Source organism: Salvelinus namaycush, chromosome 37 (genome assembly GCF_016432855.1).
Source record: "Salvelinus namaycush isolate Seneca chromosome 37, SaNama_1.0, whole genome shotgun sequence".
In the NCBI taxonomy this organism is placed as follows: Eukaryota; Metazoa; Chordata; class Actinopteri; order Salmoniformes; family Salmonidae; genus Salvelinus; species Salvelinus namaycush.
In genome coordinates this window covers 23,087,494-23,104,221 of record NC_052343.1, presented here as the reverse complement: position 1 = coordinate 23,104,221, position 16,728 = coordinate 23,087,494, and the positions used below count along the sequence as shown (strand labels likewise).

The following is a 16,728-nucleotide window of genomic DNA, read 5'->3' as shown; positions in this document are numbered from 1 at the left end:
AGTGCATTTGGGATCTGAAGAGAGAATAATGAGATGTTACTACAAACACTGACAAAGTCTGGGTCTATCCTCTTGAGTTACATTCATAATGTAAGAACTTATTAGTAATTGGACTATGTGTACTTACTAAGTAGGACAAACAATCCACCTGCTACAAGCAAGCCTGCAATGATCAGGCCTCCAATTCGTAGTCTCTCATAGTCTGGGAAATTCAACATTCAACAGCTCAGGGTCACACAGGTAAAATGATTCATCCAATGACAGAAGCATATTTCTGATGTCATTTCATATCCAATAAGAATATGGTCACTTACATACCACTATGTTCATTTTGTTTGGTGGTGGTGATTTATCAGTTCCATTTGAACGAGTGTAGAGGAATGAGCTACTTACTGTAAACAAATGGATCTGCAGAGAGGGGGGGGGGGGGGAGAACAGGTAATGAACCTCAAGCAAATAAAACACATGTTGCTCTGACTGTCTGCACAGTGTGTGACTGGTTTAAGTGACAGTGATCAAATCTGCTGACAATAGTTAGTTCTCATTCACAGTCACATAAAAACAAAACCTCATGAAAAACAGAGTCTAACAAAGAGCAAGTTTTGACCAACCCGTCAGACAACAAGAGACAACACTAAAGCAGATTTTTCTTACTTGCTTCAATTTCCTCGAAGAATGCACAGAGAACTAGGAGAGAAAAAGAAGAAACATTTTTAAAACATTTGGCATTTGGTGGATGGATCTAAGTTGATATGTATTTTTGATCATGTTAAGGGTCAAGATCAACCGTCATTTCTTGGAAGGACACAAAAGGTCAATGTCAAGTGCATTAAAACAATCCTTCTAAGGCTAAGCAGAACTTGTCTGTTGTTTCACTGATTTGTAGTGCCCACTGTAGCTTTCTGTACTAATGTCCATAAAATCTTTAATAATATTTATTTTACTTTGAAGAATTCATCTGTTGCATTACCCCATACAGTTTTATCATGAAAATGTCTGATTTACCTGCCAGCATAACCAGAACTGAGAATTGGCCCATCTTGCACACAACCTGACTGGGAGCAAAAGGAGAAAAGGCATCTGTTATAACAGCATAACATCTCACAAGTCTAGGTCCAAGAGGCTTCTAAACAGCTTCTAGCCCCAGGCCATAAGACTCCTGAACATCTAATCAAATGGCTACCCAAACTATTTGCATTGCCCCCCCTTTTACACTGCTGCTCCTCTCTGTTATTATCTATGCATAGTCACTTTAATAAAACAGTTTCTTAAAACTGCATTGTTGGTTAGGGACTTGTAAGTAAGCATTTCACTGTAAGGTGAAAATACAGATTTGGTTAAAATAAAGTGAACCTGTTCATTAGGTAAAAGACAAATACAAATACCTGTTGTATTCGGCTCATTTGAAAAATAAGATTTGATTTGACATACCAGTAACCATTGTGGTCATTCCTAGAATGTAACACCATCTTGAATTAACCCTTGTTATTCCTAGCTGAAGAGGGATTATACTGTATGATTATACTCGTATGATCAATAATGAACTAATGTCATTGAAACCATTGTGTCTATGTTGCCCTCCTGCACAGTCCCATTCTTGTTCCCAAACACAGTGAGGATGAAGGAGTAAAATGTCCTTGTGGTGTGAGACAGACACCGAGACGCAGCAGGAGGGCATTGTGGGTGTTTGGAGAGAAAACAGCTGAGGGAGGAAATGTGGGGCGGACGCCACAGGCCTCAGGACACCCTTGGCTCGACCTTGGTCACTCACTGGGGTTTACACTGCAATGTTTTGGAAATATAGAAATACGACACCTATCTCCTTCATTCTGGTAAAAACTAGTTTGTTTTACAATGGACAATTCCACCATTTGAAGACCAGGTCAAATCTAATAATCCAACTTTTCCTACCAGAGTTTTTAGAATGAGTTTTCTACTTTTCTAATGCCCCAACTCCAACTGACGATGTTGGGAATGAATCCTACATTTAAATACTATTATGTGTATAGTTCACATCAGATACAATATGGGTGACATTGTGAACTACAAATAGTTATTTACCCATTTTTTTGAGCATTCATATACTGAAACATAACACATACATTTGAATTTATAGAGGGAAACAGAATATTTCCGACCTTATTGTAATATTATATTCCAATATGCCCAGAATGCCATTTTCCCTGTTGCAGACTAATAGTAGTGAAGGTCACCATGCTGATCAGCATGTCTTCACTCAAGGTCAAGGATACATATCCATATATTTACTACCTGACAACTGCCTTTCGTAGGGAACACACCAACCTAGCTCAACCTTCTGAGAATATTTAGACTTTACAAAGTGAATTTACACTGACCATCCAAATATATACAATGATCACCATTACAGCCATACAATCTTCAGAACCTAATGGTGCTATAGCAACACCTCACCCTATGGATGTGTAAGTGATCGTAACAACACAGATGGTTGTTAAACAGGGCCTGGGAAAGCCAGTAAATCCCCTTCTTACCTGAGAATGAGATCTGTCTTGGCAAGGGGTTCAGGGATGTCTGCTGGATAGCTCAGGTCGTCCTGCTGACTTCACACACCTAGTCTTTTCTCTTTCCTTTTACCTTGAGGAATAGCCCCTCCTTTTTGTTGTCACCTAAAACACACAATAGGACGATGGAGATCCCATGTGCAGAACGTGTGTGGTGCGTCCAGGTGCACTGTTGTGCCCCAAACACAGGCCCGTGCCCTTCTGTTTAGGGTTAAAAATACTGGGTGGGACGAGGTACTGAGTTGCCATACCAAGACCTACTGAGCTCTCATACTGATCACTATTTCATTGAATCTCTTTCGGTGGATTCGCTTTATGGTCAGTTATATTAGACTTTGTGCATGTCCTACTGATAAGCAGAATGAATGCTAGAGAAGCATACGGTTTGAGCTGGAGAGAAATGGATTTGGGGCGTTCTTTAAATATTTGAATGCCTTACAATAAATCTCCATGATTACGCCACAGTGAGATACATTAATCCAGGAAGTTTCCTTCCAGTCCAGTAACCATCCTGTCAGCCAAGAACCTTTCAATGTCATTCTGAGACATTCTAAGAGGACATTCTAAGATGTCATTCTAAGAAGACCATCTAAGAGGACACAGAGAGACATTATGTACAGTACAGAATCTTAGCTTTGGCTGAAATAGGTGTGAGAAATATCTAAATATTTTTGTAGTCTCTTTGATAAATGGATGTGTTAAAAAAAATATATATGGGTAATACAAAAGGCCAACACAACACAGTATTAACAGGAGTAGCCATTGGCCAGAATGTATTGAATCAATACAATCTAATAGGTTCGCTCGAATAGAGATACACTACATAATGTGTGGACACCTACTCGTCGAACATCTCATTCCAAAATCATGGGCATTAATATGGAGTTGGTCACCCCTTTGCTGTAGGCTCGTCACGATACCAACATTTTACAAACGATAAGATAGCAGGCCAAGTATCACGATGCCACTGGGGCTTCTGAGTGGCGCAGCGGTCTAAGGCACTGCATCTCAATGCTAGAGGCTTCACTACAGACACCCTGGTTGGAATCCACGCTGTATCACAACTGTCTGTGATTGGGAGTCCCATAGGGCAGTGTAGGCCGTCATTGTAAATAAGAATTAGTTCTTAACTGACTTTCCTAGTTAAATAAAGGTTAAATAAAATTAAACATACATATATATATAAATACCACGGTGGAAAAAAATCTGTGGCTAAGCATCCTTTTTGTCCCGTCCCCCGGACCCTTGTTCACATTTTCTAAACGTTCTCCAAGAACCAGTCACTGAAATTCACACCTCTACTCAATACAAAATATTGAATTTAACTTCACACTTTCTGGTGTATAATAGAATACTGCATAGAATGGCTGATTTACTCATATTCACAAAGCCCAACCTGTGATTTGGCTGGAGGAATGGGAGGAAAGAATAAACATGCATAATGATCTGCATGTCAGAGTCAGTAAGGCGAAAGCACTACATGAAACCTTATTGCCTCTTCAGTTAACAGACACACACACTCTCCCTCCCTTCCTCACACACTCTGTCTCCCTCAATCCCATAAACACACACACATACACATCACTCTCTCTCCCACAGACACACATACAGCATTCAGACCCCTTCATTTTCCCACATTTTGTTACATTACAGCCATATTCTAAAATGTATTAAATTGTTTTTTCCCCCTCTTCCCCCTCCCCCCCCCCCCCTACACACAATACTCCATAATAACATAGCAAAAACAAGTGTTTTTTTGTGTGCAAATGTATTACAAATAAAAAACTGAAATACAATATTTACATAAGTATTCAGACCCTTTACTCAGTCCTTTGTTAAAGCACCTTTGGCAGCGATTACTTCCTTGAGTCTTCTTGGGTATGACATTATAAGCTTGGCACACCTTTATTTGGGGAGTTTCTCCCATTCTTCTCTGCAGATCTTCTCAAGCTCTGTCAGGTTGGATGGGGAGCGTCGTTGCACAGCTATTTTCAGGTCTCTCCAGAGATGTTCGATCGGGTTCAAGTCCGGGCTCTGGCTGGGCCACTCAAAGACATTCAGAGACTTGTCCCGAAGCCACTCCTGCATTGTCTTCGCTTTGTGCTTAGGGTTGTTGTCCTATTGGAAAGTGAACCCTCGCCCCAGTCCGAGGAGCAGGTTTTCATCAAGGATCTCTCTGTACTTTGCTCCATTTGTCTTTCCCTAGATCTTAACTAGTCTCCCAGTCCCTGCCACTGAAAAACATCCCCACAGCATGATTCTGCCACCTCCATGCTTCACCGTAGGGATGGTATTGGCCAGGGGATGAGCGGGGCCAGGTTTCCTCCAGACATGACAGTTAGTATTCAGGCCAAAGTGTTCAATCTTGGTTACATCAGACCAGAGAATATTGTTTCTCATGGTCTGAGAGTCCTTTAGGTGCCTTTTGGCAAACTCCAAGCAGGCTGTCATGTGTATTTTACTGAGGAGTAGCTTCTGTCTGGCCACTCTACCATAAAGGCCTGATTGGTGGAGTGCTTCAGAGATGGATTTCCTTCTGGAAGGTTCTCCCATCTCCACAGAGGAACTCTGGAGCTCTGTCAGAGTGACCATCAGGTTCTTGGTCACCTCCCTGACCAAGGCCCTTCTTCCCCAATTGCTCAGTTTGGCCAGGCGGCCAGCTCTAGGAAGAATCTTGGTGATTCCAAACTTCTTCCATTTAAGAATGATGGAGACCACTGTGTTCTTGGGGACCTTCAATGCTGCAGACATGTTTTGGTACACTTCCCCAGATCTGTGCCTCAACACAATCCTGTCTCGGAGCTCGACGGACAATTCCTTGGCTTGGTTTTTGCTCTGACATGCACTGTCAACTGTGGGACCTTTATATAGACAGGTGCCTTTCCAAATCATGTCCAATCAATTGAATTTACCACAGGTGAATTCCAATCAAGTTGTAGAAACATCTCGAGGATGATTAATGGAAACAGGATGTACAGTATCTGAGCTCAATTTCGAGTCTTGTGACAAAGAGTCTGAATACTTATGTAAATTAGATATTTCTGTATTTTTATTTTATATAAATTAGCACCATGTGGTATTGTGTGTAGATTGATGAGGAAAATGTTTTATTTAATCCATTTTAGAATAAGGCTGTAATGTAACAAAATGTGGAAAAAGTGAAGGGGTCTGAATACTTTCAGAATGCACTGTAGGCACACTGCTCTCAACTTTTAAAATGTTAGGCAACAAACAAAATTTAAAGAGCACCAGAAATAAATAGATTTTTTTATATAGTTTAGCCTTCCATTTGGGCCTACTGTATATGAACCCCACCTTTTGAAGCACATCTCATGAGTAGCAGACCCATTTCCTTTCTTCCTGTGCCAATACAATTTGCCTAAACCTACTGTCAAGTTAGCAGGTTGTTAGCTAACTAGGTAACGTGACTGAACAATGTTATTTGTTATCAAACTAATAATTAGCGACCCGGGATTAGTTGGTTAAATTATATTTTTTAAAAGACAAGCCGTTTTCTTTGCTGTAAAGCTGCAAGCATGTCTGTCGCGTGCTCCATTTCCCCTCTCTGACACTCATAGGCTGCATGACAGTGAACTTGCAAAGTCTACTCAGACTGGTCTGTGCCCTTGGTTATAACAGGCAATTAAATGATACAATGTATTAACATTGCTCGCTTTGCACGCAGCTCCAATGTAACACATCTAACAACAGAATTCTCATCAGGATCTGGGTCTGGGTCTGCATCCCCGCTGATATGCGCATGGAAATTATGTGGATATTATTGGACCTATACAAACAAGAGACTTGTGGCTGTTGCTTACATTCAACTGAATTTATTTTAAAAAACTGACTTTATAAAAATGTTATAACAAGCGTCAGCAGGTTTTTATAACGGTAGGTTTAAAAAGTCGGTTGTATCATAAGAAACAGTACTACAGTATTCAAAAATGTAAAATGTAAAAAAGTATCATGACGTTTTGGTACCATAATATTACCATGGTACCAGTATACCGTGCAACACTACTTTGCTGCTATAACAGAATCCACTTTTCTGGAAGGCTTTCCACTAGATGTTGGAACATTCCTGCGGGTACTTGCTTCCATTCAGCCACAAGAGCATTAGTGAGGTCGGGCACTGATGTTGGGCGATTAGGCCTGGCTCGCAGTCGGCGCTCCAATTCATCCCAAAGGTGTTTGATAGAGTTGAGGTCAGGGCTCTGTGCAGGCCAGTCAAGTTCTTCCACATCGATCTCGACAAACCATTATTGTATGGACCTCGCTTTGTGCACAGGGGCATTGTCATGGTGAAACAGGAAAGGGCCTTCCCCAAACTGTTGCCACAAAGTTGGAAGCACAGAGTCATCTAGAATGTCATTGTATGCTGTAGTGTTAAGATTTCCTCCCTTCACTGGAACAAAGGGGCCTAGCAGGAACCATGAAAAACAGCCCCAGACCGTTATTCCTCCTCCACCGAACTTTACAGTTGGCACTATGCATTGGAGCACGTATCGTTCTCCTGGCATCCGCCAAACCCAGATACGTCCGTCGGACTGCCAGATGGTGAAGCGTGATTATTCACTCGCGAGAACGTGTTTACACTGCTCCAGAGTCCAAAGGTGGCAAGCTTTACACCACTCCAACTGACGCTTGGCGATGCGCATGGTGATGTTAGGCTTGTGTGAGGCTGCTCGGCCATGAAAACTCATTTCATGAAGCTTCCGTAGAACAGTTATTGTGCTGATATTGCTTTGAGAGGCCGTTTGGAACTTGGTAATGAGTGTTGCAACCAAGGACAGACTATTTTTACGTGATTCAGCACTCTGCGGTCACGTTCTGTGCGCTTGTGTGACCTACCACTTCGAGGCTGAGCCGTTGTTGCTCCTAGACGTTTCCACTTCGCAATAACAGCACTTATAGTTGACCGGGGCAGCTCTAGCAGGGCAGAAATTTGACTAACTGACTTGTTGTAAAGGTGGCATCCTATGAGGTGCCACGCTAAAAGTCACTGAGCTCTTCAGTAAGACCATTCTACTGCCAATGTTTGTGTTTGGATATTTTTTACACCTGTGGCTGATATAGCCAAATCCACAAATTTGTAGGGGTGTCCACATACTTTAGTATATATAGTGCATCTTGTCCAAATGGCTCTATTGTTATAAATAAATGAGAACTGTATAGAAAATCACATACAGATCTACAAGTGGAGATAAAAAAACTGTCCCTCCCAAGCCAGTTTGGAGTGAAGAGAAGCATGACAACCGTCAGATTGAGATCATGCTCACCTCACAGAGAGGGAGGTGCCTTGAATACAATATAATGCTTTGGAATATTCCACCTCTATTCCCAACTCACAGAGACAGCTATCATAGCTCAGAGATCAGAACTCACTACTGGTGATGTCAGTGGTACTCTGTCTGTCCGTCCGTCCGTCCGTCTGTCTGTCAAAACAAATAAAATACAAATGTATTTGTCACATGCTTCGTAAACAACAGGTTTGTCTTCCTGCCTGCCTGTCTGTCTTTCTGTCTGTCTGTGTGATCATGTGCTTCTCATTTGGAGTAGTGTGGAAAGTAAATGAAAACACAAAGCCATGAAAAAGGCTAACACAGTGAACTGAACAACAGAGTCAAGAACCTAAGGCTCACACCATTATGTTGGCTCCTCAGAGGGGACACATGACTGAACCTCTGTACATTATTGGCATGGTGACGTGCTGCTATCTGGGACTATTTATATCCCCGCGGCATCTGCGGAGGAATACGTATCCGGTTCTTCACGAGTGATAATACAATAATGTGAGTGGCTATATACTAGTTAGAGGGACCATCAGTGACATATGAAGACCTGACATGAGACTGAGGGCGTTACCACCATGAAGGACTGATAACACTGTGAGATAAAGTCCATTCTGTGGTGTCCAAGTTTGTGTGTATTGGGGCCAACATACGTGTGTTCCATTGTTGTAATTTACAAGCACAACAGCATTCCATGAAACCAGAATAGTTTTAAGACATTTATTACAGATGATAAGTGAACAACAAACCCAACTTTTCCACAATGTTCCAAACTGACCATATAGCAGAGGAGGAAAAAGCTGTAGAACACAAACACATCTATCACTAATTGATTGGAAGACTGCATACGTACATACCCAGTGGTGTAAAATACTTTAAAGTACTACCTACGTAGGTTTTTGGGGTATCTGTAATTTACTTGACTATTTCTGCATATTTTTTGCAATTTATACTTCACTACATTCCGAAAGTAAATCATGTACTTTTTACTCCATACATTCCCCTGACACCCAAAAGTACTCGTTACATTTTGAATGCTTAGCAGGACAGGAAAATGGCCCAAGTCACGCATTTATCAACAGAGCATCCCTGGTCATCCTTACTGCCTCTGATCTGGCGGACTGACTAAACACAAATGCTTTGTTTGTAAATTACTGTATGTCTGAGTGTAAGAGGGTGCTGCTGGCTACCCCCCCCCCCCCCCCCCCCTCAAATTTTTTTAAATAATTTTGGTGCCGTCTGGTTTGCTTTTTAAAAGAAATGTGAAATTAATTATACTTTTACTTTTGATACTTAAGTACATTTTAGAGATTACATTGACTTTTGATACTTAAGTACATTTTAGAGATTACATTGACTTTTGATACTTAAGTATATTTTAGAGATTACATTGACTTTTGATACTTAAGTATATTTAAAACCAATTACTTTTAGACTTTTCCTCAAGTAGAATTTTACAGGGTGACTCACTTTTACTTGAGTCCTCTTCTATTATGGTATCTTTACTTTTTCTAAAGTATGACAATTGGGTACTTTTTACACCACTGTGCATACCTCAGCTACAAAGTCTACAGAACCAGTGGCCACAGTGAAAGGATTGTCATATGCTCACACAAGAGACAGTCAGGGTGGGCTATCCAAAGGTTATAGGGTAAAGTAAACACACAGGTACAACACAAACATAAGACATTCCCTCCACAAAAACCCTGCTCTCTTCTTAGCACAACAACCCTGAAACATGTTCAGTCTTTTAAAAAAGTATTCAGACAGTGACACATTTGCTGTTGTTTTGGCTCTGTACTCCAGCACGTTGGATTTGAAATTATACTAGGACTATGAGGTTGAAGTGCAGCTTCAATTTGAGGGTGAACCGTTTAGAAATTACAGCACTTTTTGTACATAGTTCCCCCCCCATTTTAATGGACCAAAAGTATTAGGACAAATTCACTTATTACAGTAGTATTAAAATTATTTACCATTCATTTCTATTGGGCACAAACTAATCTGAAACACAACCAAAACAAGCAGCAAAAGCATCTAACAAATGTGTAGTCACAAGCTTGATGTAGTCATTACGTGCTGTGAATATGGGACCAAATACTTGACTTTTTACACTTTAATACACATATAAGTGGATTTTTCCAAATGGCGGGGACTATGTACAAAAAGTGTTGTCATTTCTAAAGAGTTCACCTGATATGGATACACTCAAATTAAAGCTGACAGTCTTCACTTTAACCTCATAGTCATTGTATCATTTCAAATCCAACGTGCTGGAGTACATACCCAAAACAACAACAACATGTCATTGTCCCAATACATCTGGAGCTCACTGTATTCATATAATATGTCTGCATCATCACTGACACAACTATGGTGCATAAATTAGACTTAAATAAAAGCGTGGTATGTAAGCATGCCTGCATGCACTGACACAAGCACGCTAGTGCTGGCACACTCAAAATGTACACTACTCTTACTTGTTAGGAGGCATATGTGTCACTAAACAAACCATCTAAGGGCCGTTGAGCATTTGATCATATCCTCTGACAAGCCACTCTGAAGATGGGGAGCATGAATAAAAAATATGAATACATCTCAAAGGAATGTATGTAATTCTAAACAAATTAGCATATTGTGGGATCTGGAGTGATGTGAGTTGTGTCCGTGTCAGAGTCATACCAGAGCATAGCAGGCCAGCTGAGTCAACATTGCACCACCTCTACTGATCCTCCACTGGAACACTTTAGACAGCTACTCAGACGTCCTGCTCTCTATTGTTTATGCAGTGAAAACAGGTGTTAGCTGGCTGCCAGCATAACTGTAAAACAATTAATGGAGCTATAAAACGCAGTATAAAAAAGGAACAAACTTCAGTATTCTGGAGTAGAGGAAAAGTCAGAGACGCACAATTATAGTACATTATTAAAAAGCTTTAGTAGTATCTCAGCTTCATTGAACTTCAGTTCCTGTACTGTCATGGCTGCTCTCTGCTGGACAAATAGTAGAACTGCGGCTGAACAAACGAAGGCAAAACAAATCTAAAATCTTAGTATCAGCTAGTATCAGATACTGCATACTGCTAGATAAGCAAATAATAAAAACAAAATAGAAATTACAATTAAAATTCTGCATATGCTAAAACCTCCCACAAAGTGTCACCTTAAGAAGTTGAATAAGTAAATCCAACAGTATTGAAAGGTATGTGTTTAATCCTTTGTCACCATTGTGGTGATGTCATCCTCACGGTCTTTTCCCCCTGTTGACACAAACACAAGAAAAGAGACGAGAACCATATGAACATCGCAGGGCAGGGCATCATTCTCTGGTCCATCCTCTGTTAGGGCTGAAGGAGAGAGATACTTACTGAAACAGAGCTGGAACCTCTCAGATCTCCTGAGCACAGTGTATGACAGACCAATGACGATGAGGATACCAAAGAAACCACCAATGACGCAGCCAATGAGGGTGGCAAAGTAACTGCCGTCTTCTGAAAATGTATCCGAAGAGGACAGACAGACAAAAATGATAGAGAGAGAGACAGACAGACAGGATATGCAGACAGACAGACAGACAGACAGACAGACAGACAGACAGACAGACAGACAGACAGACAGACAGACAGACAGACAGACAGACAGACAGACAGACAGACAGACAGACAGACAGACAGACAGACAGACAGACAGACAGACAGACAGACAGACAAAGAGATTAGTGTTAGCTAATGATGACAATGTCCAATACCATGCTCAGGGAAGGTGTATTAGAGAGGTGTATTTACCGTACACCCAAAGGTATCCATCCACTAGTGGTCGCTCTGAGCTCTCACATACCACACGTGTGTTGTTGTCAGAGCGGGACGTCCCACTGATAAGCCATATTGCAAAGAGCTCCTTACCTGTGTTATCACAGTACCCTTTTATTGACTGAGAGGAGAGAGAGAGAGAGAGAGAGAGAGAGGGGAGAGAGATTATATCTTATCTCATCTGATGATGCATAAAGACTCCAATTAGCAAGTAATAAAGAGGCAATGAAAGTAATTGTTTTGCACTCCAACAGGCCTGCTGAATTGAGCTACTGTATGGATTTCTCAGTGATTTCAACTGTACCAATGGTCATACTAATTAGGTCACCTGCGTCATCCAGGCATGTACAGAGCAAATACCTGTAACCTGGATGGTTGGTATAATATAAGCTAAGGCTGTGCCACTCACCTGGGCAGCCAGGTACTCAGTGTGGTCTCCTGGGCAGATAAGGGTTCTGTTTCCATGGCTACCATAGAGGGTGAAGTTGAGTTGTCTAGGAGGAGGGGACACACCACACTGGAAGGTAGCAGGCTTGCCAACAGCCACTGTTACGTTATTTGGTAGCGTAGTGTAGTTTTTCTGGGCTGGAGGATGGATGATGAGGGGGTATGAGGAAGAGATGGGTACAATGAATGAGAGAAATGGGAGGGGAGAAGAGACAGCAAGGAGAGAAATGCAACATAACCAGTCATAGCCTGTGACACAGCCTAGTCCTCATTTGCCTAGGAGGCAAAGCGCACTACTTCTCATGGAAAGGGTTGTTTGACTGTTTGACTATTCCAATGTGAATTGGTCTGAGATTGTATTTTCCTGATTTAAGGGACATCAGTGAAACCAAGGCACCACTGCAAATATTGCTGTCTGTCTACATTCTCAACCTGTATTGTAATATCATAACACAATTATCTAGGTCTGGATGGCTGCTCTTGAGCCCAACCAATATTGGCTAAAATAAACACAATATAGCTTTACAGTAGCTACCTTTACATGTATGATTGGCAAGACAGAACCAACGGTCAACCAAGTCAGTCCTACCTGAGCATTGAAGATGAAGCAGAGCCAACAGGAACACAGACAGACCAAGCCCTGGTCCCGTCATCCCACATACAGACATTATTCTTCTCTTCATCAACGAAACAACGTTCTACCAACCCCTCCAAGACATCCGCTTCAGTGGACATTCATGTCCTGATCCTCTAGCTGCTGCCAATGATTCCAGCCTGAAAACACAGAGAGAGGACATACAACTCTCCTTGAGCTAGGACCTAAAGACACGAACAAACAATATTATCTATTATGAAGGAACTCCCTGGACTGATTTGCAAGAAAGAATCCTGGGAAAGAAAATAATGTGAACAGGTTGAGCAGGGCTGGGCCGCATTTATCACAGAAAGCGATGAGGTTCTTTCACGTCCTCCTCCAGGTGATCCTGACAATCTTTTCTCTCTCTCTTTCTCTCTCTCTCTTTCTCTCTCTCTGTGTGTCTCTCGCTCATTCCTTCTCAGAGCACACCCGTGATTTGAGTAAAGACATTTCACTTCCAAAGCAGACACCCAATATTGTCCAAAAGAGACTGTCTCACTATACCACACACTATAAAGTTCACATTTAAGTAATGCTAAAGCCTTTAGATTGAAAAGCTGTTATGTACTTTAGGTACCCTTTAGGTTTACTATCAACATATGTATTTGTATGGCCAGTGGACATAAGTCTATAGCACATTTGGGTCTGGGAAAATACACAGGCTACTGGCGTTGCTTGGCAGGGGTCATGCAGGGCAGTCATGAGTTATCCAATGATTTAATGATACGTTAGATCACATTGACTGTAGAACTGATCATATAGTGAGCCATTTATAGTATCACCTTTCAGGATGTCTCAATAGTTCAGAAATGTTTAGATTCCATAAAACCAGTTCCACTACTGTTTCCAGATACAAAGTGTTATGTGTTACGGAAATGACAGGCTTTTTACTGAGGCTTTAGCCGCAAAATATAATACTGGTACAGATGTAGGATCTTAATTTGATCACACGGTTGAAGGAAATTTACAACTTTAAAAAGGCTTCTGGATGTTTGTAATTTCCACTTGATTATCCATTACGGAAAATTTATCAACCCCTACAAAAATAAACATTAATTATAGTCCACATAATAATGATCATTTCCTGTTCCTGTTGCTATATCTGTAGATGACATTTGACATACTTCATCCAGTTTGTTAAATTAAATCTTTATTTCAAGACAATATTCAATAGAACAATTTACATTTACAGAAGGAACAGAGTTTAAATCAGTAACAATAACATTCTTACTAAGAATTTCATAATTTCTTCACAGAAAATATATACACATTCACATCTGTTGAAGTCATCTGCATAGAGACTAGACTTCAAACAATATAAAACGGGGAAATGAAAGCATAAAGACCATCAAATAAGCTTGATAAACTACATCACAATAAACTACAGCAAATTGAGTCATGATGATCAACAGACAATACAGAGTTTTTCTAGTGTTGCTGTGTAGCTAATTCTCTACCAATAAGGTAGTTGTGGTTCTCAGCAGGTAATAGGCCCTTAACTGACAACACACAGCTGAGTATGATCTCTGTAGTGTAGTGCATCATCTTGTGATGAATATGTAATATGACTTGGTGTTGCTAACCGTAATTCCTTAGTAACTTATGAAGCAGAAATGGTTAATAAGAACATCATTCTGGTTGTTATTGCACATTTGAGATTGAAATCCATGGATCACTTACAAATAAACATCCATTTCAAAAAATCTGTTACTAATATTTACAATAAAGCCAAACAAATACAACACTGATTTAACTATGCATATCTCATACGTTCTACAGCTCAATTTCTAATCTACACATGTTATAGAAATATCCTTTACATTTCACCTGTTTACTTGTCCCTAAATTCATGTCCCCAACAAAAAGAAAACTAAGAAACATCATGTGTCATTATAGAACGTAACAGTCACTCTGAACTGCAATCTGTGATACAAACAAAGGATAGAGAGACAATTCAAGAGCTGAATATCTGACACCAATGTTTTTATTTGTTACAAACATTTTAGGTATCATGAAATTTCAGCTACATGTTGTCTATGTTAAAATCTCTTCAGTAACTTTGGCATTATTTGTTCAAGGGAATAATATAAAGGAGAAACTTCATGGCAAAACCATCCAGAATGTTATTTAACATCTGTTTGAGCAATACATTTTGATACACAGGCTTGTTGTGTGTCATAAGTTGGTTGCACCTGAAAAGAGTCAAACTGCAAGGAAACCCTGAATACAAAAATTAACCCTTTGATGACATACAAATAATCCCCATGACAGTACAACCTGTACATTGGCTGGCAGAGTGGTGATTTTCTATGACTTTGTCATGCATGTCCCATAAGTCTTTTCATTTGACAGTTTCTCATTTCATAAGACCATAAACATATTCATAATTCTTTGGTCAAGCTACCACTTCAAGGCTTTCCTCAGGTAATCTAGCTAGATTTACCTATACATCCGATTTTTGCACAAGGTTCCCCTAAAGGATGGGTTTTTTGGACAGGTGAAGTGCAGTAAGTTTGAAGGGATAATATTTTGGTCATTTCTGATCCCTTAAAGGTATGGTCAGTGCTCCCATGTACGCGCCATTTTGTGCACTCCTGGTGAATTGTGATACGTCTGTGAAGATAAGACAGGAAAAGAAGATTATACTTCCACCTGTGTGCATCAGTGTACATGTGTGTGTGTGCATGCGTACATGCGTGTGTGTCTGTGTACTGTACTCACCCTCATGGCTGAGGAGATCCAGGGTAGGAAGCGGGACACTCTGGTGTAGACGCCAGGCTTCTTGGCCATGGCACAGCCTGTTCCCCAGCTCACCACCCCCAGCAGGCGGTAGCGGCTGGCCTTGGACAGGGAGTCCTCAGCCACAAACGGGCCCCCGCTGTCTCCCTGAAATAAAAAGTCAACCACTCACATACAGTACATTATAAAATCAGTCTCACTTGGGTGAATGGATTATATAAATATTAACAATTTCTCATGTAAAAGCTAGAATCTGGATAGAGAGCAACGGTACAACCTTGCTCATATCCGGCACATTCAGATGTCAATAGATGACGTAAATAATTGACATGTTTGTAAGTGGAAGACAGAATATGGATGGAAGGTGTAATTTTTTGTTCAAGTTTATTAATTGACTGCCAGAGCAGGGAAATTAGATGTCACTATAGCTGGTTACCTGACAGGCATCGGTACCACCCTTCTCAAAGCCAGCACAGAACATGCTGGTGGTGATCTGGTTGTCATAGTAATCAGGGGCGTTACAGACAGCGTCGTTGATGATCGGCACGTTAGCCTCCTGAAGAACGTCAGCAAGAGTCCCTAAGAGAGAAAGAGAGCGAGAGATATAGAGAGAGAACGAGAGAGAGGAATAGAAAGAGAGAGAGAAGGTGCGAGGGACAGAGAGAAAGCGCGCGAGAGAGAAGCTATTAATCACTCCATACACATTAATGATGGCGTGATCCGACAACCATATCTGACCAAAAGATTGTTGATTCCTGGTCAATAGTGCTTGGCACATCTACACACTATGACACTGTCCCTGTTTACATATTCAAAGGTCATACAGAAAGAGAGAGGAGGGAGAGAAAGAGATAGGGAGAGGCTGTCTTGTCCAATGACAACAATGATACAGCTACTCTGTCTCTCTATGGTTCCAGATGATGTTTTAAACCCAGCTCCCACAGTATCTGTCTCTGGGTCCAGAAGATGCTTTAAGCCCATATCCCACAGTATCTGTCTCTAGGACCAGAAGATGCTTTAAGCCCATATCCTACAGTATCTGTCTCTGGGTCCAGAAGATGCTTTAAGCCCATATCCTACAGTATCTGTCTCTGGGACCAGAAGATGCTTTAAGCCCATATCCTACAGTATCTGTCTCTAGGACCAGAAGATGCTTTAAGCCCATATCCTACAGTATCTGTCTCTGGGACCAGAAGATGCTTTAAGCCCAGCTCCCACAGTATCTGTCTCTGGATCCAGAAGATGCTTTAAGCCCAGCTC

The 16,728-nt window shown here is 41.0% G+C and overlaps 1 protein-coding gene and 1 long non-coding RNA gene across 2 annotated transcripts in view; both read right to left on the bottom strand.

Annotated features, from left to right (window-relative positions):
* Positions 1 to 189: 189 nt before the first annotated feature.
* LOC120030843 lies at positions 190 to 9,642 on the bottom strand. Its single transcript, XR_005473696.1, has 6 exons — positions 9,308 to 9,642; positions 7,932 to 7,981; positions 1,006 to 1,055; positions 655 to 687; positions 394 to 408; positions 190 to 202 (listed from the first exon to the last, which is right to left on the bottom strand). It is a non-coding gene; the product is annotated as an uncharacterized LOC120030843 (long non-coding RNA).
* Positions 9,643 to 13,859: 4,217 nt separating this feature from the next.
* The window catches only part of LOC120030840 (serine protease hepsin-like), a 15,513-nt gene continuing 12,644 nt past the window's right edge, over positions 13,860 to 16,728 (bottom strand). Inside the window, exons 11-13 of the mRNA XM_038976317.1 lie at positions 15,905 to 16,047; positions 15,451 to 15,615; positions 13,860 to 15,342 (exon numbers count right to left, since the gene is read on the bottom strand). Of these exons, the coding sequence (XP_038832245.1) occupies positions 15,289 to 15,342; positions 15,451 to 15,615; positions 15,905 to 16,047 (362 nt within the window). The 3' untranslated portion in view covers positions 13,860 to 15,288. The remainder of the gene's footprint in view (positions 15,343 to 15,450; positions 15,616 to 15,904; positions 16,048 to 16,728) is intronic.